The sequence below is a fragment of the Hippoglossus hippoglossus genome, chromosome 8 (assembly GCF_009819705.1).
Source record: "Hippoglossus hippoglossus isolate fHipHip1 chromosome 8, fHipHip1.pri, whole genome shotgun sequence".
NCBI lineage: Eukaryota > Metazoa > Chordata > Actinopteri > Pleuronectiformes > Pleuronectidae > Hippoglossus > Hippoglossus hippoglossus.
The window spans coordinates 10781838-10809833 of NC_047158.1; the positions used below are offsets into that span (position 1 = coordinate 10781838).

A 27996-nucleotide genomic window follows, 5' to 3' on the forward strand; every position below is an offset into this window, starting at 1 on the left:
ATCGATCTTTACAGGAGAGCTTGACAATTTATCAAATGGAAACATAATAAGCAGATGAATGGCTTGATTTAAATAATTGTTTGCCCTGATGTAGGCTTACAACTTAGATTGTGTTTTGCAAATGGATGTGCTGTACTGAGTTTTGAAATTTGGGATTTGAATTATTATATTTGATCAAATAAGTATTTGCAATTGGGGAAGAATAAAGGTGGTGAATTTTCCTCCAGCCACCTTGAAGAGATCTAGAACCCATCTGTTACATGATTGTATTTTTGGGGGGGGGTGTTATGGAAAGAAAAATCCTTTTATTTTGAAGGACTAATTAAACCTCACTTCCATGATTCTGCTTCCTTACTCTGGCTGACTTGCCGTGGCTGCACAGCCGCTCTGGTGGAGCCGGGGGGCGGTGAGAGGCGAGTGGATCCAGGGACTCGGGCTGACAGGAGCGTTTTCCTCCGCGGTCTTCATCCTCATTGTCCAAACTTGACGGACCTTTGTAAAACAAACCCGGAGATGCTGCGCTCTCAAGATTATTTTTCACAACTTCGTTTAACCAAAGCAGGTTTCTGAGGACCTCACACCGCGGGAACCACTTTGTTTTTCTCTTGTTAAAGGTGAAATGATGCTACATGTCGCTTTCTTTGCCTCCTAGTCTACTTTTCTTCACGTTATTACCGCGCTACATCCTGCATCTGCCATCACCCTGGCAACCAGACCTCCTCTCCATCCTCCCCCCCCCTCAGCCTCCGAGAGAAGCAGAAAAAACAAAGCGCTTTTTACTCTCGTCCTCCTGATGGACACAGACAGGTTTTTCTTTCCCTCCTGAAATCTCTTTTCTATATTTGAACTATGTTTTTTTAAATGGTGAGGTTCATGTGTCGGAGAAGTCTTTTCTCTCAGCACCACGATGCCTGTGAGACGCGGTCATGTTGCGCTCCAGAACACCTACCTGGACACCATCATCAGGAAATTCGACGAGCAAAGTAAGTGCAAATGAGACCCAGTGAAGTTATGACCATGTGTTGTTGACATGATGAACACAGCGCACCCACAGATCCCATTAACATCAACAACTAAGATAACGGTTAACCATAAACAACGTGCATATTTTTCACTTTTAAACGTCCTATGTATCCAGATTTAGATCTTTTTGATGATGTTGAATATGGAATTATATTAAATTATTTGAATTCATCTGATCAATGTGTAAGCCTCGTGTTCCTCATGTATCAAAGAGGAGTAATCATAATAGTAAATAAATAATGAATGTTGTCAGGGTTTCTCATGGCTCATAGTTGTCATCAGGGGGAATAAAGGGCTGCTGACTGATACAAATTAATTCTATGAGCATTGTTCCCTATATAATACAGCCTTAGATGTATTTTTGCATGAATACGAATGGGTAAAGTGTAATTTTATTTGTGCATGTGTTCTTATTTGGTGCATGTTTGTCTAGTTTTATTGTCTCTTTTAAGGCTGCAGGTGGCTCTGCGTGTTACTCTGAGGTGGATTATCTCATTTGTATCAGTGGTGCTGATCGACCCCCACTGCTCTTTTCATGTTTGAGCGTTATTACACCTGCCTGTGTGATTGTGAGCGCTCACCTGATGCCTGACATTATTTCCCACTAGCTCACATGTTCCACAGGCTGCAAAGAGGGACAGACTCACTTAGGAAGGAAAATGACTCTTTCTTCTGCAACCTCTGAGGCACTAGATATCAGATTTTGTACAATTCATCTGTCAGTTACGTCTCTGTTTTTGCAGCGTAAAGCTACAACACCATACTCTTTATACTGCCGGAGTGTAATCAGTGCAGCGTCTGTTTTTCAGTCTGTCTTTTAAGGCACATTTCCCCCCTTGAAGCTCACTTATCTCACTGTGGACCACTCACAGAGTAGCTCTGACCAAACATGGAAAAATAGTTGATGGATGACAACTCTCAATCTGAATCAGACTGATTAGATCTGTGACGCTTTGTGAAACATCCATGATGTAATGCCTTTACTGTATGTCCCTAAATGTGTGAGAGTGCACGCGTGGCCACGTGCACGGCAAGGTGAGTGCATGTGCCACAGTGGTGCTGCTTAGCAACAGTGTGACGATCAGGGTTTCTGCTGTGAGCCCCAGATAATGACTTTGGACAGGATGTGCTTTCCACCAGAGAAACTCACCCATTTAGTTTCAAGCGAGGGACAGAGAGAAGAGTCCCCTCCTCTCGTCTGTGCGCGTGAGAGCTGTTTGAACCACTTCCACAACAGGTTAATAAAAGTGCCAGTCAGAGGCCACAGAGGTTATTTACGTACTTTTCATTTAGTTCATTGAACTCCTCCATTAGTGGCCTTCGAACAAAACTGTCCTAATTCGCTCTCATGGTGGACAGTGGTGTTTTTGGCCGAGTGGCTGTTGCCAGTGTCACGTACATTACAATCATCAATAACAGGAACTAGATGCTATATGAGCTTTGAATTTCTGTTGTTAGTGCAAAGTAACTCTGAGATACTCAGCATCAAAGGTTTGACAGCCCGGGAAAAACACCACTGCTGAACTCAGCCCACAGGACAAATGATTATTAGTGGTGGTTGACCCACAAGGCAAGGTCATGTGTTGGTGACATATCAGCGTCCATTGTAGTCAGGAGCTCCCATTCCAAACCAATTTATATCACAACACAGTTTGTTATTACAAAAGGGAAAAGTAATCACGACAAACAAACTGGCATTCAGTTTGTCCCCTCATGAACCACTTTTACATTTTTATTTGGATCTGCACCAAATTGCACACACTCATAAATGTCAGTCCCATAAACATGTCTGATTTCCTTAATCAAGATCCATTAATTATTCTCTGAGAAATCAATGAAAATATCAAAATATCCTATTTCACAATCTTAAATAAATTGAGATAATATCCTGGATCTGTTGCCTGATCCACAAGTTAATGGGTGGGTGTATTTCCTTTTGCTATGAATATGACACTAACTTTGGTATTTCACAATAAAGCATCATCAAGATATTGAAACACATTTGATCAACAGACTAAGAGTAGTAAATAAAACAATTAATATGAACATGTGAAAAAAATTGTTGTCAGTAGGTAGCGCTATGACTATAAATGAATATTGACAAGTAGATGCCTTCAGGCCAAAACTCTTATGTAAAACTTGGGGCAGATGTAAGTGAGTTACAACAATTTCCTTTTAACTTTGGATACGGGCAAATATGGATAGGCTGCCCAAACAAACTGTACATCAGTTAACATTCAAAGATTATTTATTATTATGTGCTTAAAAGCCAAACACAATGGCTATCAAACATTAAATATTAAACGTATAAAAAACACATTAACAAAAAAGTATATACACACATATGAAGTATAAATATGCAGAAAAACAGAAACATCATGTCAGAATAAATAATAGATAATAACATTATCAGTAGAGCGGAGTAAAATAGGGACAAATAATTAAACCCTGGAACAAACATGTGGCAAATTCCAGTTTAATTAAAAATTGTCAGCTAAAATATTCCAGGCTGTAAATTACAATAAGCTATGTGAGAACAGGTGTGATCCGAAACAGGCTCTTTTATTAAAATGCCCACCTGCTCCTCCACTGTCCACTGGGAGAAAATTGTGACGCTAATAGCATTAGCAACACGGAAAGGTGGACTTCATTAGTTCCACTTTAGCTGATTGTCAGAGCAGAGCAGGAAGAGTTGTTCATTATAACGTTGGAGCTCATCAGAAACTGAGCCCTGCACACCATTTCAAACACGCTGTGTATTTCCTTGATTCAGTGGTGAACAGTGTGAGGATGGTTGTGTTGTTAATGTGATCACTTTGATCAGGAACCTGTGTGACCCCGTAAACCCAATTTGTTGTTGTGGTTTTGCGATGTAAAATATTATTGTGCCAGAACAGAATAGCTTGTAAAGTTTGTAGAACTACAAAACAGAGATAAAAACAACTGTTCAAAAAAGAACAAAAATGTATTAAAAAAAAGGAATTTAAAAAAAGAAATCAAAAATAAATATAAAAAGCTAAGCTGATTTGAGAGCCACAGGAAGTCTCGTTAAGCTAAATGTGTTTACCCTTTCTATCACTATTTTGGTTCTGAAATCAACTATTAGAAATCTTACTACAATGAACCCCTGTATCCTTAAGACTTTGTATAAAATGGCAAAGGAATTTCATGAAGCCATACAATTTGTAATGCATCTATTTATGTTGCATGGTTTGGCAAAGCAGTCGCAAACTTTAATCCTCCTTTTCCTACTTTTATATAGTTATATATTTTCCTTGGTAAACACCTTTTAATGAAGCCCATTTGAGTTGTCCTGTAAGATTAGTCTTTTATTCCTCACATCAACCTCATGCCTGCCGTGAGGGGATCTGTCTTTATCATTAATATGAGTATCAATATGTTATAAAAAATGTTTTCTGCCACATTTGATCACAATTTGTACCATTTTGAATATTTGTTTCAAGCACAATCATCCTCCAATTTACTGATATATACAAAATATATTTTTTTGCAGTTATATATTATTTACTTGACCACTATTGCTGATACTGATGTCTGTGCATAAGCCAATAACATACAGTTCCACTGAAATACTGAAATTAAAACTGTCCTGTCCTAAACACATGTCTAATGTTTGTGTCATGTGTCTATGTCACAAAAATTAATATTGGTCATCAATATCTTGTCAATTTTTTTCCTCAAGCTTTAAATTAAAAAAATGTTTAACTTTAATATTTGTTCTTTTTTTAAATATTGAAATAAGAAACCAGTTTTAACAAATACATTTTTACATATTTCAACATTTTCTCACTTTTTTTAAATTTATGATTTAAGATTTATGACACTGAGCTTGTGTCGCTCTTCAGATCGCAAGTTTCTGATCGCCAATGCTCAGATGAAGAACTGTGGCATCATCTACTGCAATGAAGGCTTCTGCCAGATGTTTGGCTTCACCAGGGCGGAGATCATGCAGCAGCCCTGCACCTGCCAGTTCCTGGTGGGGCCCGGCACCATGAAGAGCGCCCTGGCCCAGCTGGCAGAGGCCCTGCTCGGCTCTGAGGAGCTAAAGGTGGAGATCCTGTACTACGCCAAGGAAGGTAAGGAGAGCAAAGGTGAAACATGAGGAGGAGGCTGGTAAAGAAGTCCAAATCTGATCTCTGGGTAGAAATGTTCCGACCATCACAAAGTCATTATTGGACAGGAATCTAAATTGGTGCAACATGACTGGGAAAACAGAGAAAATTCCCTTCCCTCCCAAAAGATACAAATACTTCAACACCCAGAATGCAGCGGGCCCCTAGGCCTTTCTCCTATTGGACGCCTGACCTGAGCCACAGGTGTACAAATCATTGTGGCACATCTGCTTGTGTTTGGTCACAATGGTTCTGTGCGGATAGGCAGCGGCTAATGGCAGCTAATAACTCCACATACGGAGAGAACACTGCGATGAGAAGTCTTTAAAAGTACGAGTTTGTCGTCTCTATTTCAAACCGGAGGACTATGAACAGAACAGGCAGCGGAGCTCACTTAGCACGGATTAAAAACCAACAGCACAGGTATGCATAAAACACACTGGAGCTAGTTACAAGCTATCTATTAGAAGCTAACCGTTGTGTTGTAATGTTGTGGTATTTTAGCAGCTAGCTTTTAGCACATACTGGCACCAAAGCATTTACTGGTACGGAGTAGCAGACAGTACATTCACCTCTGCTACTAAACCAAAGAGCACAGCAGAGTAAACACCACAGTGTGCTAAGCTAGCTCTTCAACAGGAATATATAAACGTAACGTTACAATTCTTGCTCATTTTATACACTTTCCCATGTCTGTAGGATTAATGTTGAAGGCCCAAGATCTGACCACAGAAAAAAAAGGAAGTGCATGTTGTAGTAGTTCTAGCCCACATCCTGGGAGCTGGCAAAAGGCCGCCAGTGACGTAAAAATCGTCATCTGGCGGACTTAAGGAAAACAAAGATGGCGTATATGTCGGTCCAGGCAACACGGTCGGAAATTGAACATCATTTAATTTGGATACTATCAGTATTGCAACAATGCACAGCCAGTTGAAAATCTGCAAAGTTCCCTTTTAATATATCCAATCTGAGTCTGACATACACTGTTTCTACCTAGTTTTAAGTAATTTATTTATAACGAGCAATGGAATTATAGTCACCAATTCAATGCACGTTGAGATAAGGGTGGGGTTTACGATCTCAGCTCAGTTTTTATTTCATTTTTTTATTTCAACTTCTGACAATGTCTTAATTTAGATGATTTTGGTTTCCAAAAGTCCATCATATGATCAAAACAAGTTACTCATAATTAAAACTAGCTCAGCAGCTTTATTCAGATAACAATCATTCAACGGAGTGTAAAGTGTCTTTAATATGATTAATCCAGCTAATAAGACAAAGGTCAGTTTTTATCTCTTTCTTATAAATGTGAAAATCTCTCCAGGATCTAGAAATTGGATATAAACTTGGAGTTTTGTGGACTCTGACTCACCTCCACAGTGACACACACACTCAGCATCATATTATTAACTTGTTCTTAAAACCTGTTCCTAATGATGCTTAATAGCTTTTCTGTTCCTCTTCTGTCATATTGCTTTTTTGGTGCGACATTAATCCCTTCTTCCCTCCCTCCTCATCAGTTTCTCCCCTACTTTCTTCCTTCCGAATCCTCAACCTGTGTATATCTTATGTGGACAACTTTGGTTTTGAAAACGTAACATGAAACCAAAGCGTATGAATCACAGATGTGAAAGAAAGAAGGAATAAAAAGCGACTTAAAGTTGACGATATTAAAACTGTGATTAGAGAAGTGAGTGAGAAAACACAGAGGAATTACTCAGCAAGACAGACATTGTGGCATTCAACTGAGCGTTGTCTCCTCTCAAAGCCTCATTTTCTTTTTGCCCTCTGACTTCGTCTTTCATGCTGCCACCAGTTGCAGTTTTATTTATGTGGAGGTCTGTGTTTCACCTGTTAATCCCACATTGATGGAGGGACGCAAACTCACCGAGCTCGGGACAATCACAGTCATGCAAACACTTTTAATGTGCACATACACACATACACACACACACACACACACACACACACACACACACACACACACACACACACACACACACACACATATCTTTCGTCACTTTGGCCACTTGGGCATGAGGAGTGCATTGTGGAGAGCCGTTGTCATGGAAATGCGATCAGCATGCCGTCTCAAATCCATCAAAAATCTATTTGTTTTGGCTCCTGCTTCCTACTGCGCTCGGATCTGAAGCATTTGTGAACAAGTTGAAACAACGATTCAAGAACGAGTCTCTCACTGGCTGATTTTTATATGTAAGGTGGACATGTGAACAGCACTGAACGCAGTATGTGTCGATGTATGTTCTCATGTGTGTGCTTGCCCTATCCACCCTTCTATTTTTAGATCCCACTGATTACAGCCTGAAGTTAGACCAGACGGAAGTGTCACTCATTTAGCCTGTTTCAGCTGTCAGTGTCCCGCCTTTGTACTCTTTGATTCTCTCTGTCACTATCTCACTCTCCCTCCTGTAGTGTTATCCTGCAATCATGACCTAAAAAAGAATATGATGGTGCTCAGGCTTTGGGGGTGTAGCTCAGCAGTGCAGCATTTGACTGCAGATCAAGCAGTTCCTGGTTCAACTCTGGGTCCCCCCTGCTGACTTACTAATGCATCTCTTTCTGCCCTCATAGGGACCCGCAGACCCTGTCGGGTGGACATTGTCCCTGTGAAAAATGAGGAAGGCCTTGTCATCATGTTCATCCTCGACTTCCAGGAGCTGATTGATCCCACACTCAAAAAATCTGGCCTCAGGCAGAGAGTAACCCAAGGATGGATTTACTGTAAACATTAACACTTCCTTTATTATGCCTCAGTGATTTACATTAATCGATCTGTGTCACATGTCGTCATAGTGATGTGTGCTGATCTTTCTAGTTATTAACTCAACCATGGTTCTAGTTTCCGGTCATGGACAATAACATTTACTGACAAATGTTAAGTTAACATTTTACAGATACATGGACAAATAGAACAAAATAATAATAATCACCATAATAAAACACAGAGTTTCCCCCTCAGGTCAGAATCGCCGGCTGAAGATGAGGCTGCCAGTGCTGCGTTCCATGCGACAGGCATCACTTTCCAAAGATCAGTTTGAAGGGGTCGTAGTGGACTACCTGCAGGTGAGGTGGTGTACGCAATACACAAACAAACATACATCTAGAAACACACACGATGATCTTAAGTATTCTAGTTTGTATGTATGCCTCAAACTTTGCTGACGTCTGTACAAAAAAACTGAACTACATATAACATTCTGCATTTAAATTATTTATTGACAAAAAACTCTGTGGTGAAGTTTTTTTTAATTCAATCCTAAGTTTTCAAACCTGACACCAGAACTGTATTGGGCATATTTACATATTGAAATTCTGTGGCAGGGATAAGATGTTCCATCCTGGTGCAGGCCAACATTGTATTTCATGTAGATAAGTATGTAAGTATAAATCAACAACAAAGGAAATTCAGTGACATTTAAAAAAGTCCCTGTTGCTTTAAATGCTAATTTTGCATTCTGGGTACGTTTTGTGGATTTATTTTCGGAAATGTGTTTTGCATCTAAAGGCCACCGTATATACATCTGTTTAAAATGAATAAATTACAAAAAAAATGTTATTGCACGTTTTTTGTACTTTTGCTCCTCTGCTTGACAGCCGGACAGCGAAGAGTTTCCTTTGAAAGAGTTTCGTATCCCATCCAAGGAGAGCTGCATGCAGTCTGAGACAGAAGCTCTGATAGAACAGGACCTGGATCCTCCGTCTCCTGAAGCCCAGTCCTCCACCAAGCACTGCGCCCTAATGACGGACCGCCTGGACCCCGGCATCGCCTTCCCCCGGGGGACTGGACCTCGGAGCTGCTCCAAGGAAAGTGTCCGCAGCCTCCGACGCGCCTCATCACTGGACGACATCGAAGGGATGAGGGCAGAGTGGAGCAGTCGACCCGGAGACCCTCAAACTACCAGCAGTGAGTATCTGAGTGGGACATTGCGAGTGTCTCAGTGGGAATTTTTGTTGTGGTATTAACATATTATTTATGCATTTGTTTCTCCAAGAAGCTAAAATATATTTACAATGCACCTTTTCATTTATATTAGTGAAATATGATTATTTCACTAAGCTGACTGGAATAGAACACGACAATTCTAAATCAGGTGACACCAAGCATGACATCATCCTCATGTTTTAGATGGTTTGGTTCCATCATTTTTCATCTGCATCTATATTTCTTAAAAATAGAATTGTAATTAATAAAATAAACAAATCTTGTTAAGTGATATAGAATAACGAATTTCATGATTCTGTTACCTTGGTAGCAAGCTGTGATATAACATGAGGGCTGGGATCCTTGATCTCCGTATGAGGTATTCTCGCTATATTGTGAATTTTAACAACAATTGATCAAATGTAGGTGTTATTGCCTCTCTATAATAAATTTATGACTAAAATGAAATTCTATAAATCATGTAATCTTGCATATTGGCCTATTAGGGAACATAGTTCGCTTTATTTAGACTGAATGTTTGTTTGCTTTTCAAAATATACAAGTGTCAACATACAATGATGATCTTCATTTTTGTGTTTTTCTGTATTAGGATGACACCTCAGAGAACATTCATCATTATCATTAGTACAATGATATATGTTCTTAACAAGGGTTAAAAATATGGTCTATTGTAATTGTTACAGGTTGTCTGTGGTTAATGAGTCAATTAACTTATGCCAGGTCTGTTTCAAAGTGAGTTAGTGTTACAGAAACTGAAGCTCCAGTAGTTAAGGTAAGGTTTTATTTTAATTTAATGTCAGTCAAAAAAGAGGTGTTTCTCATGGCTAAACACAGGAACTGGTTAAAAATCTGATGTAAAGTAAATTATCTACAAGCAAAGAACATTTAAAGCAGCAAATGCCAGATTTTCCATCATGATTCCCAGAAAGAATCTTAACTGTTTTAACTGTTGATCATACATCTCAGATCCTTACTTTTCATTCATAACACAGAGAGCATCAATCTGTGCAATTATGTGATGGTTGTTCCAGCAGGGACGTGTGTGTGTGTGTGTGTGTGTGTGTGTGTGTGTGTGTGTGTGTGTGTGTGTGTGTGTGTGTGTGTGTGTGTGTGTGTGTGTGTGTGTGTGTGTGTGTGTGTGTGTGTGTGTGTGTGTGTGTGTGTGTGGTTTTCATTATTATTCCATTTGTGTTCAAATTGTACATCATTGCACATCTGTGCACTTCTCTCAGGGGAAATATTTTGTGAGAAACGATATTTTTAATGCAGGATACAGAAATCCAATCACGCTCTACACGCTCACCCTGTCTGACACGTTTTCACCATATTTGTACTGTACATCATGTCCATCTGTCTCTGTGAGGCACAGTCTGTCTATACCCCTACTAAGTATGTAAAACATTAAAAATAGCCTAACCCTAACCCACCACACGACCATGTTCTAGTCGCTGACGCTGCTGTTTTTTGCTGCAGATCTGAAGCCCAGCACTCTGAACTCCACGTCAGACTCGGATTTGATAAGACACCGGACCATCGGCCGCATCCCTCAGGTTACCCTCACCTTCGGCTCAGATCGGAATAGAGCTGCTTCGCCCACGGAGATCGAAATCATCGCGCCTAGCAAGATAAAAGACCGCACCCAGAATGTCACCGAGAAGGTCACTCACGTCACACAGGTAAGACGAGTCCTTTATCACATCAGGCTGTAAGTCTTGACTTCTTATCACCTTTTATATTTAAAAATGCAAGTATACCTGACATCATATCTTTGAAAACTAAATTAACACTTTCCCGAGAGCTTTGCCAACCGACTGGATGCAGGTAATGAAAAAGGACTGATATTCAGTTTTTTCCTTTGCTTGATTAAATGTTAAAAATGGATGTTCCTGCTCCGGAATGACCGTCAAGGATAGAGTGCACGTTGAAAAAAGGAAATTGATGCCAGATTAAATTTTTACAAGACTTTTTGCCCATTAGATGAGATAATGTCACTTGTTCTCACTTCGGTTTAGATTTTTAGTTTAGCTTTAATTTAGTTCACACAAAATAAATAGATAAAGGAATTGTTGGCATGTGGTAGAAACCAGTTGTGGCTTACATGAAAACCATATCCATGAAAATAAAATGCAAAACATACAAACTCTTCAATACTGGTTATAAGTAAGAGAAAATTTGACATATATTAGTATGACAGAAAAAATACAGACAGGGAAGAATATATGCTATAACTACAGATGAATGAAAGAATCTAAAAGAGCGTTAAACAGCAGAACACTATGTCACAGAGGAATCCAATAAATTCATTCCACAAGATCACTCCTCGATATTTAATAGAAAATTGACCAGAAAGGTTTCCCTCATTCCGAGAAATAATATTGATAACCATCATTGTTCGGATGTCAGATAATTGTTCTGGGCAATTGGCAGATAAAACTTTCTAAACCACCTTTATGTTCATATTTTGCCTCATTCAAGATAAGACAGTTTATAGGCTTTCTAAAAGGTTGCTTTCGTGTCAAGTCACGGTGTCAAACTTTCAGCTTGGTGTCTGCTTGCTGTCATACAATGTTCCCACTGCTGTCATCCGGTCTGATACGTTCAGGGTCTTCGCTATTATTGAGCTTGTCACATCCAGTTATTGTCCCTACACACACACACACACACACACACACACACACACACACACACACACACACACACACACACACACACACACACACACACACACACACACACACACACACACACACACACACACACACACACACACACACACACACACACACACACACACACACACACACACACACACACACAGAGTTCAGACAAAGACGTCTATAAATGGTATTTGCGTGTATCTCAGTGAAGCTGCTCAGAGACACTTGCAATCACAAGGTGAGAGTGTAAACGAACGCTCTCACCTGAGGTGCGACATCCATGGCAGCCAGAGCAGAACATGCTCATCAGCCACCTGTCATCACACCACGGTTTGGCTCACCGTCATCTCGCACATAACAGTGGAAGAAGAACACACTGTTTTATTAACCTGACTGGAGAATACGCTTATGAGCATCAATAGTAAAATCTACTCGGATATTAAAATTAAAAGTGACAAAGTTCCAGACTTAGAACATTGGAGATAATGAAATGATAAATAGAAGTCATACATTTTTCAGTTGAAGAATGACATGCTTGTCTGCATGATGAGAAAATTCTCTAAAAAGACTTTTGATGCTGTGAAATGTCAGTACATTTTCTGAGTTCCTAGAAAGTTGACATTTCGGAGATTTTACAATATACCTTCCATGAAATGTAAAAATGTGATGTGAAGTCGAAATATGCAACTTTTATCTGGAGGTGTTTGGTAAATGCAGTGGAATACTAACCACAATGTTAGCATCTGAAATTGAGGAGTAAAAGTGGGAAACATCATTTCAACAGCATTAAACATACAGTAATTATGTACAACTTATAGACTGAGTAAATGGATTTACTTAATACAGCTATACAAACATACATGTCATGCAATGGCCTGTTGTTTGTTTCATGATAGAGATGGTAGTGAATCACTGTCCGGGGCTTCTTTAGTGCATAACATTAAACATTTATATCTGCAGTACTTCCACTCATATCAGTTGACTCCCTTTCCAACCAACCTTGGACTAAGAGGTGGTGGTTCTGCTCGAATTAAATATGTTATTGTGGTTGTTGGTTTGTTATTTCGCAGGATATCTCAAAGAACTCACAGAGCATTTTATAAGAAAAAGGTTGAGATAAAGATTGTCTGAATGCTGTGATGCAGAACCTTCAAGAAAAATCAACAAATATAGGTCATTAAATTCTCCCCAAATTTGTTATATTTAATACATGTTATCCTGGGATATTTTCCGATTTTTGTCTGTGTGAGGTACACAGTAATTGTAGCCCTGTGAATATTATTATCACGTCGTCCCTATCAGGTCTGGCTGCAGGTTTATTTAAATAGACAGAACACAAAGACCAGTGCATCATCATACAAACCCCTAATATGTCTAGACAGTATAGTGGATATTGTCAACAAATCATCTCTTGAAAGCAGCTGTGGCTCAGGAGGAAGAGTGTCTCAGCTCCTCCAGCCTGCATTCCAAAGTGTCCTTGGTCAAGCTAACAACATATGACCCCTGATGGCTGTGCTGACAGTGTATAAACAGGGTATGATAGAAAAAGCGCTGTATGATTGTGCGTGTGTATGTGACTTGTTCTGTAAAGTAATTTGAGTGGTCGCTAAGACTGGAAAAGTGCTATAGAAATATTTTACAAATGTTTTATTTGATTCAGTTCTGGACCCAAATCCATTAAAAATGTTTTTATAATTCAATTCATCAATGGATATATTACATTTTTGGGAGACTTGAGTTCTCTGAATCATTTATAGTTTCAAATATTAGTCTTAGGCTCCTATATTTTCCTGTTATTAACACAGCACTGATACCTTATGTGGCCGCTGCGATGGTGTTGGTGTTGGTGGTGAGATCTCACTTCTTCACACCAGCAGGGAGAACGGTATCGACAGGCGGCTGTGACTCAGCATACAATGTGGAGGCAACATGGCTTCTGTTGCCTTGGAGAAAGTGACACGGCTAACAGAAGGCCCCCTGAAAAGGCCTGGCAGAACACTTCCCTTAACTCGTTGTCTTGAAACTTGTGACTTTGTGTAAGGAATCGGATGAGAAGTGAGTGTTTGTTTCTGCTGGAAGGTACAGTGGAGTTATCACAGTGAGCAAGATTACGCAAAATCTACTTGACGGATTACCAGGAACCTTGATGATAGGATGTGGCATGAACCCAGGAACTTTTTATCAGTTTCTGAACATTGCGAGACAGATGAATGTAAGGGGACTGTTGGGCCTTGGCGGGCATTTACTGCCGCGATACTGAGTGCCATTATTCTCATATTAGTCTAGAATTTGTAATGTGTAGTTTGATGAACAGCACAAAGCTAGATAGAATACTTTATTTCAATTTATTGTGATGGTTTATGGATACATGCGTAAGTGAGAATAAATTTAGTTTTGCACCAAGACACTACTCAGTAGTAAAAAATACTCTGCTTTGAATAAGTTTTTTTTTCTTTCTGATATCGTTTTATCTACAGAAAACGTTCAAACACCTCGTTAAAGATTCTATAAAATATTTCTACGCCTTCTTACTCTTCATTTCCAAACTAACTACTGCACCCAAGATATCTCCTACTTCCACCACCAAAAGATTCAAGTTTCCACGTCACACATGTGTAAGTTACATATTGGACCTCGATTAGCTGAAAGACTATTTTGATATCCTGCGGGTGCTTGTCTTAAACTCAGATTTACACCTTTCAGGGTCAAACTGTGCAAATACTCCCCACAGTGACACTTAAATATACAAGTGGAGTAACAGAGACTGGAAATGGGCCTACGTTTTTATTGTGCTGATTGTATTTTCTTGTCCATGTATAGTACACAGATCTTCTTCTTTTAACTTTCAAACAAACCAGGAATAAAATCACCTTTTCTCAAACAATTAACTCAACTTATTAAAAAAGTATCGAAGGAGAAATCTGTGTTGAAAATACTTGTATCTGATGTATGTAATGTCAGTATAAGTGGTAACTAGGCAGAACAGTGAAGGCGGAGGCTCTGCTGAATGTGTGAGGATGCATATGGAGACTGCGTTGGTGTTTGGGGATCACAGACTGTCGCTGAAGCTGTCTGGTGAGATGAAGTTATGAAAGGGAGTGAATAAGGGCGGCAGCCGTGAGGCTATTGAGCGGCACTCATTGGCTTGACGCTGCCTGTGACCTTGGCCTCTGGAGCTAATGGAAGTGGAGGGCAGCGGGCATGCTCGGTGTGCATCTGTCAACCCTCCAACTCTCAAAGCCACAGTCGGCCTCGTACCACCACCACCCTGCCGCCTTTTTACCGTATCACAGTGGTATCATGGTGGTGGGGTCACAGATAAATGTCTGTCCCTGACCCGCAGGTCAGGGTAATCATTGCTGCTGCCATGTGGGAGAAGGAGATCAATTATCAGATATCTAACAATGTAACATTTTATTTACATCTTTAAACATATGTTACCTTTGTTTTTTTTGTATTGTTCAGTTATACAATAATTTTTGTAATCCCTTCTTTATAATTGGATTTCGATTGGCACCTTACAAAAAGGGAAATGAAGGTTGTCATTGATCTTTGGGAATATTGATTTGTCTGCGTAACATGAAGCACACAATGTGATTGACCAGACTGTAGCTTGTAAAAGACAGATAATTGTAGAAAAGCACGCTGTGTGTGTGCGTGCGTGTGCGTGCGTGTGCGTGTGTGTGAGAGCGCGTGTGTGTGTGTGTGTGTGTGAGCGCGTGTGTGTGAGCACGTGTGTGTGTATTTGTTTTCCAGCAATAAACACTGACCTTCTCAGGACCAGTAGACCTCACGGAGACCAAAGCCTAGACTTAATGAGACATCATTTCTGAGTTCCTGGTTAAGATATGGATTGTGGTTGGGTTAGGGTTAGGCATGAATTGGTCATGGTTAAGGTTAGGGATAAGGTTTGGTTAGGCTTTCTACAATGAATGTCAATACAAAGTCCTAATAAGGATAGCTGGGCAAACCTGTGTGTGTGTGCTTGTGTTTTTGGGAAAGCAGAAGTGTGTTTATGTGGTGCCCCCTGGCTTTGAATTAGCTCATAACAGGAGCGTGAAGAGAATCTGGATATTAGTTTGAATTGACTGAGATGACTTTGCTTGAACAAGTCAGATCTGTGATTTTCAGCATTGTGTATGTGTTTTAGTATACTCTACAAGTTCTTATTCAAGAGCAGCTGTTTCTCACAAAACGTGCAATTGTTACAAAAATCCACATCCGTGTTTGAGACAAATCTACAAAAATAAGTTGTCTGACTAATGTATTTAATGTGATATATTTAATGACTTAAAAGTGGCAAAATATATAGACTTGGTTGCAGTATAAACACATACTTTACTTTCAGCGCTTATTCCTCATTGAGCGCGACTTCATCTGTAGGATGCCGTCATTCATACAACCACCGGGTCATTTTTTGAAACAGCGTCCCGCAGAGAGGGCTGGGCTACAGGCAGGGAGGATGAGTGAGGGAGCAAGAGGGAGGGAGGGAGGGAGGGAGGGAGATACAGACGGATGGACAGAGGTTTACTCCTCCGTCTCTCATAGTCTTGTAGTCTTCTCCCTTTGTTTACCCTGCAGTGCGCCTCAGCATGAGCTTCAAGCAGAAACTTCAGCCTGTGAGTTTTTCAGCCGTTCTGTCTTCTCTCTCACACTCTCTCCCTCTTTGTTGTCCCCCTTTCCTCTTCATATTTACCCTCCCTGTCTTCATCATCCCCCTCACCCTCCCTGCTTAGACATATCTGTAGCTCCACAGGTGAGCAACGTCAGCCTTATCCATGTCACCGTCATGTTAATGGGCCCTTGCCCCCAGAGTCGCTCCTTTTTTATTTTTACTTACGGTGTTTTGGTCCAGAAATAGGTGATGTGTGTGTGTGTGTGTTTGGAGAGGAATAAGATGAAGGATGAGGATGCACTGACTTAAAAGTTTTATTCCATGTTCACTAAAGTGAGGTCCTGTGTGAGTGGAGGGAGAAAAACGTGAAAGATTCACTGACTTAAACATAAATATTTTTTGTGTTTTCAGGATTTTTAATACCTTCTACCTCTAATACCCAGAAGCATCATGTTTGTTTTCTATTTCACACTGACTTTCATAGTTTCTATGCATCTTTAATTCACATCTCTGTTGTCGTATCTAATTAGTCTGAAAATGCAGGGTGAACTTTCCCTTTCATAATTATGGAGTCAGAGCAGCAGCACGGAGCCGTTGCGTGCCAACGAGTGGTGACCCTGGTCATCATTATGAAACAGAGCTGTGGACAAACATCAATACCTCAGAATTTCTTGGATGAGTGACCCTTTGCCTGTTTGTGTGTTTACATTCTCTTTACTGTGTTGTCTCTTCGCATCTGTTCAGCTGCCGCGGTCAGTTACTGATAGACAAAAAGAGAGTCACAGCTTTTTGTCTTTCAATGAATATTTGACTTAACCTCATTTTCAAATACTGGCCATAAAAAAAAGCCAGTAAAGGGCATTTCATGTCATAATGGAAAACTATACCCGCCTGGGTAATTCCTTGTGAAGATCTAGCTTCTTGTCCCTTCTATCCAAATAAGGCCAAGTGCACATTCAGTAGCTTTTCTAATGGTGTAATTTGTCCTGAAGAAGCAATTTACTCTGACTATTTCTGGGCACTGTTTTCATACTAGCTGGGAAAGTGAAAAGAAACTGAATATATTTCAGCCTAATGATTCCTGCGTGAGTTTTTGCTTGTACAACACTGCACTGACTCTGACCATGATGACAACTGCAAACAGTGAGACATCAGAAAAACACATTCTTTTTCACACCAGGAATGACTATTTAAAACAACCCCACATGACCTTGTAGTTAACAAGAATGAGCTAAAACCGGTGCTCTGCATGGAGCGCAATCAATGACTGCTCTTGTTGTGGTCCACAATTAACCAGGGCACTGGCAGGAGGGGTCATGTGGTCTATAGATAAAACAGGGATCACATGGTAAGGCAGAGGCAGGTGAGGCTGCAGCTTTGACCCAGTGGAGTGACTGTGTAGAGAGGACAGAGCTGCACGGGGTATATATTCTGTGTGTAGAGTTTGGAGTGAGGGATGCAGGGGAGGAGGTGGTGGCTGCACAGCAGACAGTTTGGGCTGCACAGGGTTTGGAGGAGCCTCCACCTCTGCTGCTGTGGTCCACACCAGGATGAGAACCTGGACACAGAGGCTATCACCGCCGTACCGGTCAGTTGGGCCTTGATGCTTTTGTTACTCATATCTGTTTTGTTTTGGTCTGTCTGATTTTAGCAACACTGGATGGATTTTCATACTGGTGTTTTTTTTGCTTCATTAAAGACAGGAACTGTTGCTGTAGCTTTTTCTGCACCAACAATTTAGCATATTGAGCAACTGCCTGAGTGTGGACGTGTTGTCGGTAAAGGCTGTGACATTTTCTCCTGCCAACTTGGTGAGTCATGGTGACAGGAGGTTGGTTACTTACCTTAAGGTGCAGAATGCTGCAAATTACAGTCTGACTGGCTGTGACATACAGAGCTCAGTGTGAAGGCGCAAGCAGTGATAACATAGTGTGTGCAGCAGCGACTAATTTATTCATACACATTTTCCCTGAGCTTTTTTAAAATCTGTTAATTATTCTTGAGTTTTATTTCAGTTTCCTCACTTCAACTAAAGTGTGTTGCTGAGAACGACATCTTACATTTTATTGCCTGGTTTTGTTTTTGCCCAGGTCTTTGCTTAATCTTCTCATGAAATGGGAAGAGTTCATATATTTCTTTAAAAATTGCACTGCACTGATCTAAACCAGTTTCCAAACCAACGTAAGACAAGCGACTGCTGCTGACTAGACCTGAACATTTCCTACTTTCTGCAGCTCAGGACATTTTAAATTTAAACATATACACAACAATTTCCCTATAAAACTCTGTTTGCTTCCCCCTAACTTAAGCAGGGTTGGTCAACATAAACCCTCATGTGGTCTGTTTTAATATACAAATATATGAATACAAAGTTAAAGTAGGCCACTACCATTATCTCAGAAATGAGAAATTAGGAACCTATATCTACTCTAAAAAGCTGAGCTAAACCTGTCCATGAAAGCTATATTTAGTTAATAGTATTGAAATTATAGTGATAATTGTAAGGTCAATTATCACTTTAACAGCTTTTAAATTTTTTCCAGGAGGGTTGGAGCCAATCCCAGCTGTCACTGGTTGTGAAGTACACCCTCATCTCTGAACAGATAATTTAATGGTTGCGTAAACCTCCCCTGAACGCCTTTCTAACATCTTCTCCATCCCTTCCCTGTGTCCTCAGGTGTTGTCCCTCGGTGCTGACGTGCTGCCAGAGTACAAGCTCCAGGCCCCACGCATCCACAAATGGACCATCCTGCACTACAGCCCATTCAAAGCGGTATGGGACTGGGTCATCCTGCTGCTGGTCATCTACACTGCAATCTTCACACCATACTCGGCTGCTTTCCTCCTCAACGAGGTGGAGGAACAGCGGAGGAGGACCTGCGGCTACACCTGCAACCCGCTCAACGTGGTGGACCTGGTGGTGGACGTCATGTTCATCGTGGACATTCTCATCAACTTCAGGACCACCTACGTCAACCACAACGACGAGGTGGTCAGCCACCCGGGACACATTGCACAGCACTACTTCAAGGGCTGGTTCCTCATCGACATCGTGGCTGCCATTCCCTTCGATCTGCTCATATTCCGCTCTGGATCAGAGGAGGTGAGGAAGACGAGGAGAGTGTATTTCAGCATCTGCACAATACTGTTAAAGTAACTTTGCTTCATCCAGTGATGTCTGATGAAGTAAAAAAGACAAGGGGACCAGCTTTCACACACTCATAGATCTCAGTTCCCTAAATATGCCAGAGGTCACAGGTCAAGATCACGGTGGCCTCGCAAAGTATGTCGATGTTATTCTTGAACGTGATATCTTAAGATCAACTTAAGGGAATGTCTTCAAATTTGGTAGAAACATTCACTTAGACTCAAAGATGAACCGATTCGATTTTGGTGATTGGAGGTCAAAGGTCAAGGTCACAGTGACCTCTATCTACGTATCCTAGTCAAACATGCTCGTGAGTGTACTGTAGGAACAGCGTTATCTCCACGTTTAGACTAATGGGATATTGTTTTAGTGAATCATAACAAAACTATCATGGTTTTAACTTGAAAAAACAAGGTTGACATTTTCGAGGACTTTTGTCTTTAAGTGTGTGCAATTTGTGCAGCTTGGTTGAATTTAGGGCTGTTGGGCCTTGGCAGATGAATGTGCTCTACTGAGTGCCATTCTTGTTTGATTTCTGTATCCAAGAACCATATATTCACATCTGCAGCAAAATATTACTGTCACAGGTTTGAGAATTGTAAACAGTGGTATGAAAGCTAACTGGCTGTTGCTAACATGAAGCCTACACTCTCTCCACCAGCCCCAGACAACCACTCTGATTGGTTTACTGAAGACAGCCAGGCTGCTGAGGTTGGTGCGAGTGGCCAGGAAGCTGGACCGTTACTCTGAATATGGAGCCGCCGTCCTGTTCCTTCTCATGTGCACCTTTGCCCTCATCGCTCATTGGCTGGCCTGCATCTGGTACGCCATCGGCAACGTGGAGCGCACCGGCTCTCTGCACATCGGCGGCATGAAGATCGGCTGGCTGGACAACCTGGCTGACCAGATCGGCAAACACTACAACGACAGTGACGCGACCTCAGGCCCCTCCATCAAGGACAAGTATGTCACCGCTCTGTACTTCACCTTCAGCAGCTTGACCAGCGTGGGCTTTGGGAACGTCTCGCCAAACACCAACCCGGAGAAGATCTTCTCCATCTGTGTCATGCTCATTGGCTGTGAGTAGAGTGGGAGGAAACCTGAAATGTGAAATGTTTTAGAACAAATAAAATACCTTCAGTTTTAAAGCAGGGGAATTTTAATTTGAATGTTTTCCTGTAAAAGGGACAAAATCAGAGTGAGAGACTTTGATAGCTAAATTTTTTTTTAATCCTGATCAAGACAGAACAAATAGTGACCATTATTTAATGGCTATATTCAATCTCTCACATTTTTGATGTCCCATGTTTTTCTTGGAATTATATTTTTCTATGGTTGAAAAGTGTGTGAACCATGATTAACATGTGACACTAAAAAATACGTGTATATATATGATCGATTGATCACTATTTACAGGTGTAATTTTAAAATTAGGGATTTAAATCAGTTTATAAATATATTTTTAAATGATTGATGAATTAAAAGTAATTCAAAATAATATGGTACATTTAAGAGAATTTTATGCAGCATTGTTCAGTGATGATGACATTAACATAAGCATCAATTTGTTCTTACAAGTTGACAAATTGACTCATCATTCTAAAGTATAACAGATTCTGCTATTTTTAATAATTTTACCTGTCGCATTCTTCAATTTAAAAAAAAATTCTAATTTTATACATATACGTATATTTATTATTTTGTAGAGTGATAGACAAGACACATGGGTAAAAAGACAGCGGATGTTACGAGTAACAAATTTCACCGACTTGAATCAAACCAGGGACATTAGGATCACATTGTACAAATCATTTGCACCAGGATAACATGCAGCCTTTTGTCCTCTGTCCTGTGCAGCTCTGATGTACGCCAGTATCTTCGGTAACGTGTCAGCCATTATCCAGAGGTTGTACTCGGGCACGGCCCGCTACCACACCCAGATGCTGCGGGTCAAAGAGTTCATACGTTTCCATCAGATCCCAGGAGGCCTGAAACAGAGGCTGGAGGAGTACTTCCAACACGCCTGGTCCTACACCAACGGCATCGACATGAATGCTGTAAGTCATGACGAAAATCATACACATTCAGCAGGAAAGATCTCTATTTGTGGTTGTGGATAATGGCTGGAAACAGTATATGTTGGACCATAGAAGTTAAGACTATCAAAAATATTCATTTTCATCTGTATACATAGCTTTTCTCAATATAAGGGGGTGTAGCTCAGTGGTAGAGCATTTGACTGCAGATCAAGAGGTCCCCAGTTCAATTCTGGGTGCCCCCTTCTCCATATTATACTACTCTGAAAATAAAATACACTATCAGACTTCCTCTCAGTTAAGGGGATAGCTTTGGTCTTTATCTGATCAAGACGTCCTTTTGGACAAAGTAACCCTCCTTTCATTTAAATATTGAAATGAGTGTTTCCACTGAGGTTGCTTCATTTGGAGACCCAGTTTTTATGTAGTGCGTCATATGGCTGCTCGGGCTCCTAACAGCACTGGAGCATGACACAGCGAGAGATCAACATTAGCGCCTGTCAATTCAATGTGAGAATAGATAATCAGTTGGAGCAGCTGCCCTTTGTGCCCCACCTGATTCAAACTGACTGATTGCTCTCCTTCTGTTACCCCTCGCCTTCTTTTTCAGTTTTATTCTTCATCTTTCGATCACTAAAGGAAAGTGCATAATAAAGAAAAAATTATCATGGAAACTGATTTGACCTGATGCCCTTTGTGGCCTTGCAGGTTCTAAAGGGTTTCCCTGAGTGTCTGCAGGCTGACATCTGCCTCCATCTGAACCGCAGCTTGCTTCAGAACTGCAAAGCCTTTCGCGGCGCCAACAAGGGCTGCCTGCGCGCTTTGGCCATGCGATTCAAGACCACCCACGCTCCCCCGGGGGACACTCTGGTCCACAGTGGGGACATTCTCACCGCCGTCTACTTCATTTCCAGAGGGTCCATCGAGATCCTCAGGGACGACGTGGTGGTGGCAATACTGGGTGAGCTACAAGGCATGAAGGAGGCCATGCTTACTTTGTCTTTTGTTCCAATGTGTTTGCAAATCTGTGATATTCATAGTCATTAGTAATTACAGTTAAAATCAGCTTGTAATATTTAGAAAATTAAATCTGTAAAAATAACTAGTGTACATAAAAAATATGAAAAGCAGAAAAGGGTGTACATTTTTTAATCTGTGAATCTGAAACCACTCAAATCTGCCGTGTTTTTGCTAAACAACTCAAACTAAAATGACGTCATCCTCATCTCTTTCCAACAATCTCCCTCTGCCCTTTTACACTGCACAACAATTCTGTGGTTGTTGTGTTGCCAGAGGTGTTTGGGCACAGCTCCACTTCCATTTCACAGTGGCATTGATCATCAATAGTTCACTCACATCCAAGCTGCATAGGTCATTTTTATTTCAGCTGTGTTTGAGGGCACTATTAATGCACGCTGAGCTGTGGTGCTGTTGAGGGTCTGTGTTTTCTTTTGTTAGTAAAATAATTTAGCGGTGTCTGACTGACTGTGTCAATTACAAATGTTCACCCTTTCCCATAATGTTCCTCTCTTTTTCTTCTGTGGTTTGTCCAGGAAAGAACGACATCTTTGGTGAACCCATCAGTCTCTATGGCAGACCAGGGAAGTCCAGCGCTGACGTCAGAGCTCTGACTTACTGCGACCTGCACAGGATCCTGAGAGATGACCTGCTGGAAGTGCTGGACATGTATCCCGACTTTGCTGACATGTTCTGGAACAACTTGGAGATCACCTTCAACCTGAGAGATGTGAGTTCCACTAGAGGGCAGTGTTAAACGCTATATTGGAATAAACATTATAAAAGCAATTACATTCGTATTATTTGTGTTTTAAGCTTTCGGGAAAAGGTTATAACCAGTTATCTGACTAAGTGTATGACAGAAAGTTTTAAATGGTGCAAATAATTTGTTCACATTAAACATATTTCGCTGAAGTCTCTGTAAGGCCTTCTTTAAAATGTTGTGAGATGAGATGTGTTGTGTGTTTTTGAATTACTGAAGCTGATATGTCTCAGGCAGACAGAATAAACCAGCCAACCCCGAGCAGGGACTCTGAATGTGGCTACCGCCGGACAAGGCATCGGAGAAGCTCCTTGCGGCGCCGAAACCGTCCAGGTGAGTGAGGGGCAGAGTTTAAGAAAGTTAACACATCTGTTGGATGTCTGATCTCTGTATTTTATTTCTGCGGCTGTCCCGTGACTCTGTCTGTACAGACGGGATGGACCGTGAAGACTCTTACCCCGATCAGTCCTGTACAATGGCAAACCACCACCAGAGCACGATGGCAGGAGCCCACTGGGATGACCTCTGCAGCAGCACCAGTATCTGTTCACAGTCTAGTGATGAGGAGATGAAGCCCATGGGACACAGCAAAGGGGAGCTGTACCCCCCCGGAGGTGACACCAGAGACTACCCCCCAGCAGTGGTCAACATCCTGCCTCACAGTGGACCCTCTGCTGAGGTGGGACCGCCCGTAGACCGCGGAGGACCACCGTTCTCAGGTAGAGAATCAACCTACATACGATCCCTTGAACAGTCATGTGTGGAAAGACTGCAGGAGGCTCAAAGGAGCTTTAAATAATTGCAGATGGGCACAAAATTCATTTTCAAATCGCAGTTCAATCTCAGCACTTGACATTCTCACCGCAGGCCGTGGTTTTACCAACACACTATCACTGTGTCTTTCTCCACTATAGCAACATCAGATGGCTCCATCCTTCTCCAGATATTTTAGGGACCTCGTGTGTTTTATGAAATGAGAGAAACTAAAAAAATATTTTTTTAATTAAAAATCATACAGGGATGACATGTAAATTCCATTTAAATGATTAAAATTTAATTTCTTTCCTTTATCTCTTTGAATCATTCATTCATTCATTCATTCGAATTACAATTGTTTTGTAAAGAGAGTATATTAGTGCATTTTACATGTCAACTCCACATCCATTCATTGAAACACTGTGTTTGAGTTTATGTTAATGTCATACATCACTGGAAAGCTGAAATTCTCAGGAATAAAATGACACCAACCACTTCTTACAGACATAAAGGCAGGCAATAATGCAGACAAACATAAACAGTCTTGTTACGTTGGAAAATGTCCAGACTATCAAATCCAGTAAACCATTTGGTCCAAAACACAACTAAGTTTACTAGAAATAATGAAGTATAAAAAGGATTTTGACTGACAGGTTGCCCTTTCTGTACAGCAGCAGCAGCAGAAGCAGCAGCACCAATTAGCATGTCAGGGTTATATGGCTACTGGCCGGGCAGCAGACCCTCTGAAGGACAGAGACAGACGTCAGCAGTCAGGGCCAGCTTCCACCCACCGCCGTGCGCTGAAGAACGGCCCAGTGAGCTGGAATCCAGACTGGAGCTGCTGCAATCACAATTAAATCGGTCAGTCAATATTTTGGGTGGAAGTCAAAAGGTTTGAGGGGGCACCCGGATTTGAACCAGGGACCTCTTGATCTGCAGTCAAATGCTCTACCACTGAGCTATACCCCCTTTGATGGTATTCACTGGCCACTGTTGAGCTATTCCCTTCTATCAATGGAGTGTGTTTATCTTCTAGGTGTGTTTGTTTCTGGCTGTTAGTCCCTCCCCTGCTGTGTGTCTGTATCATTTCCCAGCTGGTTGCTTACGTGGTGTGAATTGTCTGACATGCATGTGTATGAGAGAAATGGAGGAAACAAGAGGAGAAAGGAGAGCTACAATATAAGAGAGGTCAAAGGTGACGCTGAAAAATGTCGAAAAAATATCTTCAAAGATGTTTAAATGCACATCCTGTAAACCGCCTGTTTGCTTTTACATGTGCGACAGGGAGGGAGGGACACTGTGGAGAGAGCAACAGAGAAGCCTAGTGGACATTTTTGAAAGAGCAGATTACTCACTGTAAAAATGTAATGTCGCCCTCCATCCTGCATGAAATCAGAAATACAATTTAAACAGTGTGTTTTCTCATCGTGAAGATAAACCCTTTCCTTGGGTCACATTTCACATCTCCCTTCATCTCTGCCAGGCTGGAGACGCGTATGACGGCAGATATCAACGTGATCCTGCAGCTCCTCCAGCGACAGATGGCCCCGGTGCCTCCAGCCTACAGCGCCGTGTCCCCCAGCCCTCACCCAACTCACCCCACCACCCTGTACAGCGCAGGGCCACCCACAGTTCACACTGTCCCCCCAGTCCAGCCGGTACAGATCGACAGCACTGCCTCACTGCTGCAGGTGCTGAGTTTACACGCATGTCGTTACCACAAGTTGGTTGTAATGCCGATTTTAACTTTTATAAAATGTGTGATTTACATCATTTTGAAAATCAAAATGATGTAAATCAAAATTGTATTAATTGTGTAGATCAAACAGAAATCTGAACACATGTCAGAAAGTTCAGTCCAATCCAAACAATTATAATAACAATAATTCTGACTGTCTATGGTTAATTTTCTCTGACATTTATAGATCAAGGAATAACTTCAATGTCAGAGGAGCATTTTCCTTCTACATTTTTTTTCAATTAGTATCTGAACTTTTCTGTTTTTTACAAATACAGACATGCACCATTGTTATCCGCATCATTTAACAATGATTTAGTGTAAGCATGAATAGGTCTCAAAAGATGCTTCATTTGTATCTAAGACAGATATGGTTTTTTTTGTTGTTCAAATTTCATAAAGAATCATTACTGCAATCCTTATAAATAAAAAACTATATATAGAGAATGATCAATTTTACTTGCCAATTTTGTATTTTGTAGAAAGAACCATTCTTTTCTGATTTGATGTTTGATTGAGTTGGCAGTAATCACCGCTTTGGAAAGTTTGATGATTAAACCTTTATGACAACCAGGCCGTAATAGCTGCAATTTTCTCATCCAGTTTATTTATGAAACACAAAGGCTGGAGGGGGGATTCATCAGGTTATTGTGCTGCACCTAGTCCTGTCTGAATTTGTCCATTTTTGTCTTTCCAGAGTCCAGACTCTGACTTTGAGCACAAATCCAAGGACTCCCTGTCGAGTGGGATCCATCTCACTGTGGCCTCTGATGACACCATGTCAATGTCACCGGAGGCGGACCCACCACACCTGCCCAGCATGGACCTGGCCACTCCTCAACTGTCAGGGATCGACAAGCCTCCTGGACTGTTATGTGGCAGCCAGCGCTTCCCCTCCCTCCCTGAGCACCTGGAGACCTCCACCGAGATGCAGGAGATCCAGAGGCACGTCTCTGACCCTGTCTTGCCAGGCAGCTAGAACTCCACCATCACCACCAGCAAAAAAGCCTGGTCCTTTGGACTGGATGGCCACATGATCCCCAGATGGTTACTTCCTTCTACCTTCCTTAAAATCTTCTCTGTCCTCTTCAGATGCTGCTGAATAGCATGGGAAACTTCGCCTCCCCCCTTCAATGAGGTTTCGGAGTGCCTCCTGTTTCTTAGGGACTCAACGCTGCCCTCACAGGCTGCTGTGGTTTTGTGCTCCAGCATCCCTTCACTCGTGAATGAAGAGATTATTCCTGCCCAGCTGGGCCGGGAATTTTATGAAACATGGGTTGAGAGTAAGCGCAGGATCATACACAAAAATCAGGCAATCAACTGCATCCTAGGCCGAGGTTTCCTTGAGGAGAGGTGAAATGACAAGGACTCATGTGTTTCACGTGTGAAGAGTTATCGGCTTTCACTTTGTTAAAGAGTTGCACAATTAGATTATAGAAAAAATCATTTATCTTGTACTGAAATTATTTTCATAATATTAGAGATGTGTTAGTAACATTAAGAGCCATACGTAACTATGAGTGTAAAAAACTCCCTGTTGTTTTTAATGTGTTGAAAAAATATCAAAAGGCATAACCACAACTGTCTGTCTCACTGTGAACGATGGTGGCTCACGGCTGTATTAGAAAGAATAACAAACTTCATCTCATGTTTCATGTTCTGACATTTTGACTCAGCAGTTCTTGTTGAGTGTGACATTTGTACTCGAGAGGGTTTCTACAACACACAGTCAAGCAGAGAAACACTCTCACTCAGCTGGTCGATCACGGCTGCTTTGCTCGGTTTCCCCCCGGTTTCTTTTTTCTGTTTCTGCACCGTTCAGCTCAAATGTGTCCGATGTCTTCATGGTGCGGTCACATGGTTTCACAAAGGACCAGCTACTGTACTGGACCGTGATATTTAACACTGCTGAGGGTTCTGTGAATGGTAAATGTCAATCAAGGGCGTCCTTTGTAGAGATGAAGTCACAGTTCCAACCATGAGGTGAATGTAATGCCTTTTTAAGCATTTATAATTCTGTATGTTGTTTCTGGAAGCACAATTTCTGTTATTTATCTTCTTTTTTTTTTTTTTTTTTTTAGATTAAAGACACTGCAGATTTACAACACGAGTCCACATTGCTTTTATTTTCCGAATGTTGACCTGA

General features: G+C 41.2%; 1 protein-coding gene and 2 non-coding genes across 5 annotated transcripts; 2 read left to right on the forward strand and 1 right to left on the reverse strand.

Moving 5' to 3' along the window:
* Positions 1-301: 301 nt before the first annotated feature.
* On the forward strand, positions 302-27993 carry kcnh6a (potassium voltage-gated channel, subfamily H (eag-related), member 6a). 3 transcript variants are annotated; one of them, XM_034594183.1, is made up of 16 exons: positions 302-983; positions 4890-5120; positions 7749-7898; positions 8137-8240; positions 8772-9081; positions 10594-10796; positions 19070-19495; positions 20202-20619; positions 21398-21597; positions 22285-22537; positions 23130-23323; positions 23590-23689; positions 23788-24075; positions 24784-24973; positions 25596-25803; positions 26548-27993. In XM_034594183.1, the coding sequence occupies exons 1-16, from the start codon at positions 908-910 to the stop codon at positions 26827-26829; spliced, it is 3633 nt and encodes a 1210-aa protein (XP_034450074.1). In that variant the 5' UTR covers positions 302-907; the 3' UTR covers positions 26830-27993. The 3 variants fall into 3 exon arrangements, with proteins under 3 accessions (XP_034450074.1, XP_034450073.1, XP_034450075.1); XM_034594182.1 differs by having other exon boundaries at positions 24781-24973; positions 26548-27949; XM_034594184.1 differs by having other exon boundaries at positions 24787-24973; positions 26548-27949.
* On the forward strand, positions 21750-21821 carry trnac-gca. Its single transcript has one exon. It is a non-coding gene; the product is annotated as a tRNA-Cys (tRNA).
* On the reverse strand, positions 25010-25081 carry trnac-gca. Its single transcript has one exon. It is a non-coding gene; the product is annotated as a tRNA-Cys (tRNA).
* Positions 27994-27996: the final 3 nt, after the last annotated feature.

Bases quoted from the DNA above. Each gene is read 5' to 3' on its own strand.
- kcnh6a (XM_034594182.1), top strand. From the start codon at position 908: ATGCCTGTGAGACGCGGTCATGTTGCGCTCCAGAACACCTACCTGGAC. The intron at 20,620-21,397 runs GTGAGTAGAGTG...TGTCCTGTGCAG, and splicing joins CTGTGTCATGCTCATTGGCT to CTCTGATGTACGCCAGTATC. The intron at 23,324-23,589 runs GTGAGTTCCACT...GATATGTCTCAG, and splicing joins TCACCTTCAACCTGAGAGAT to GCAGACAGAATAAACCAGCC.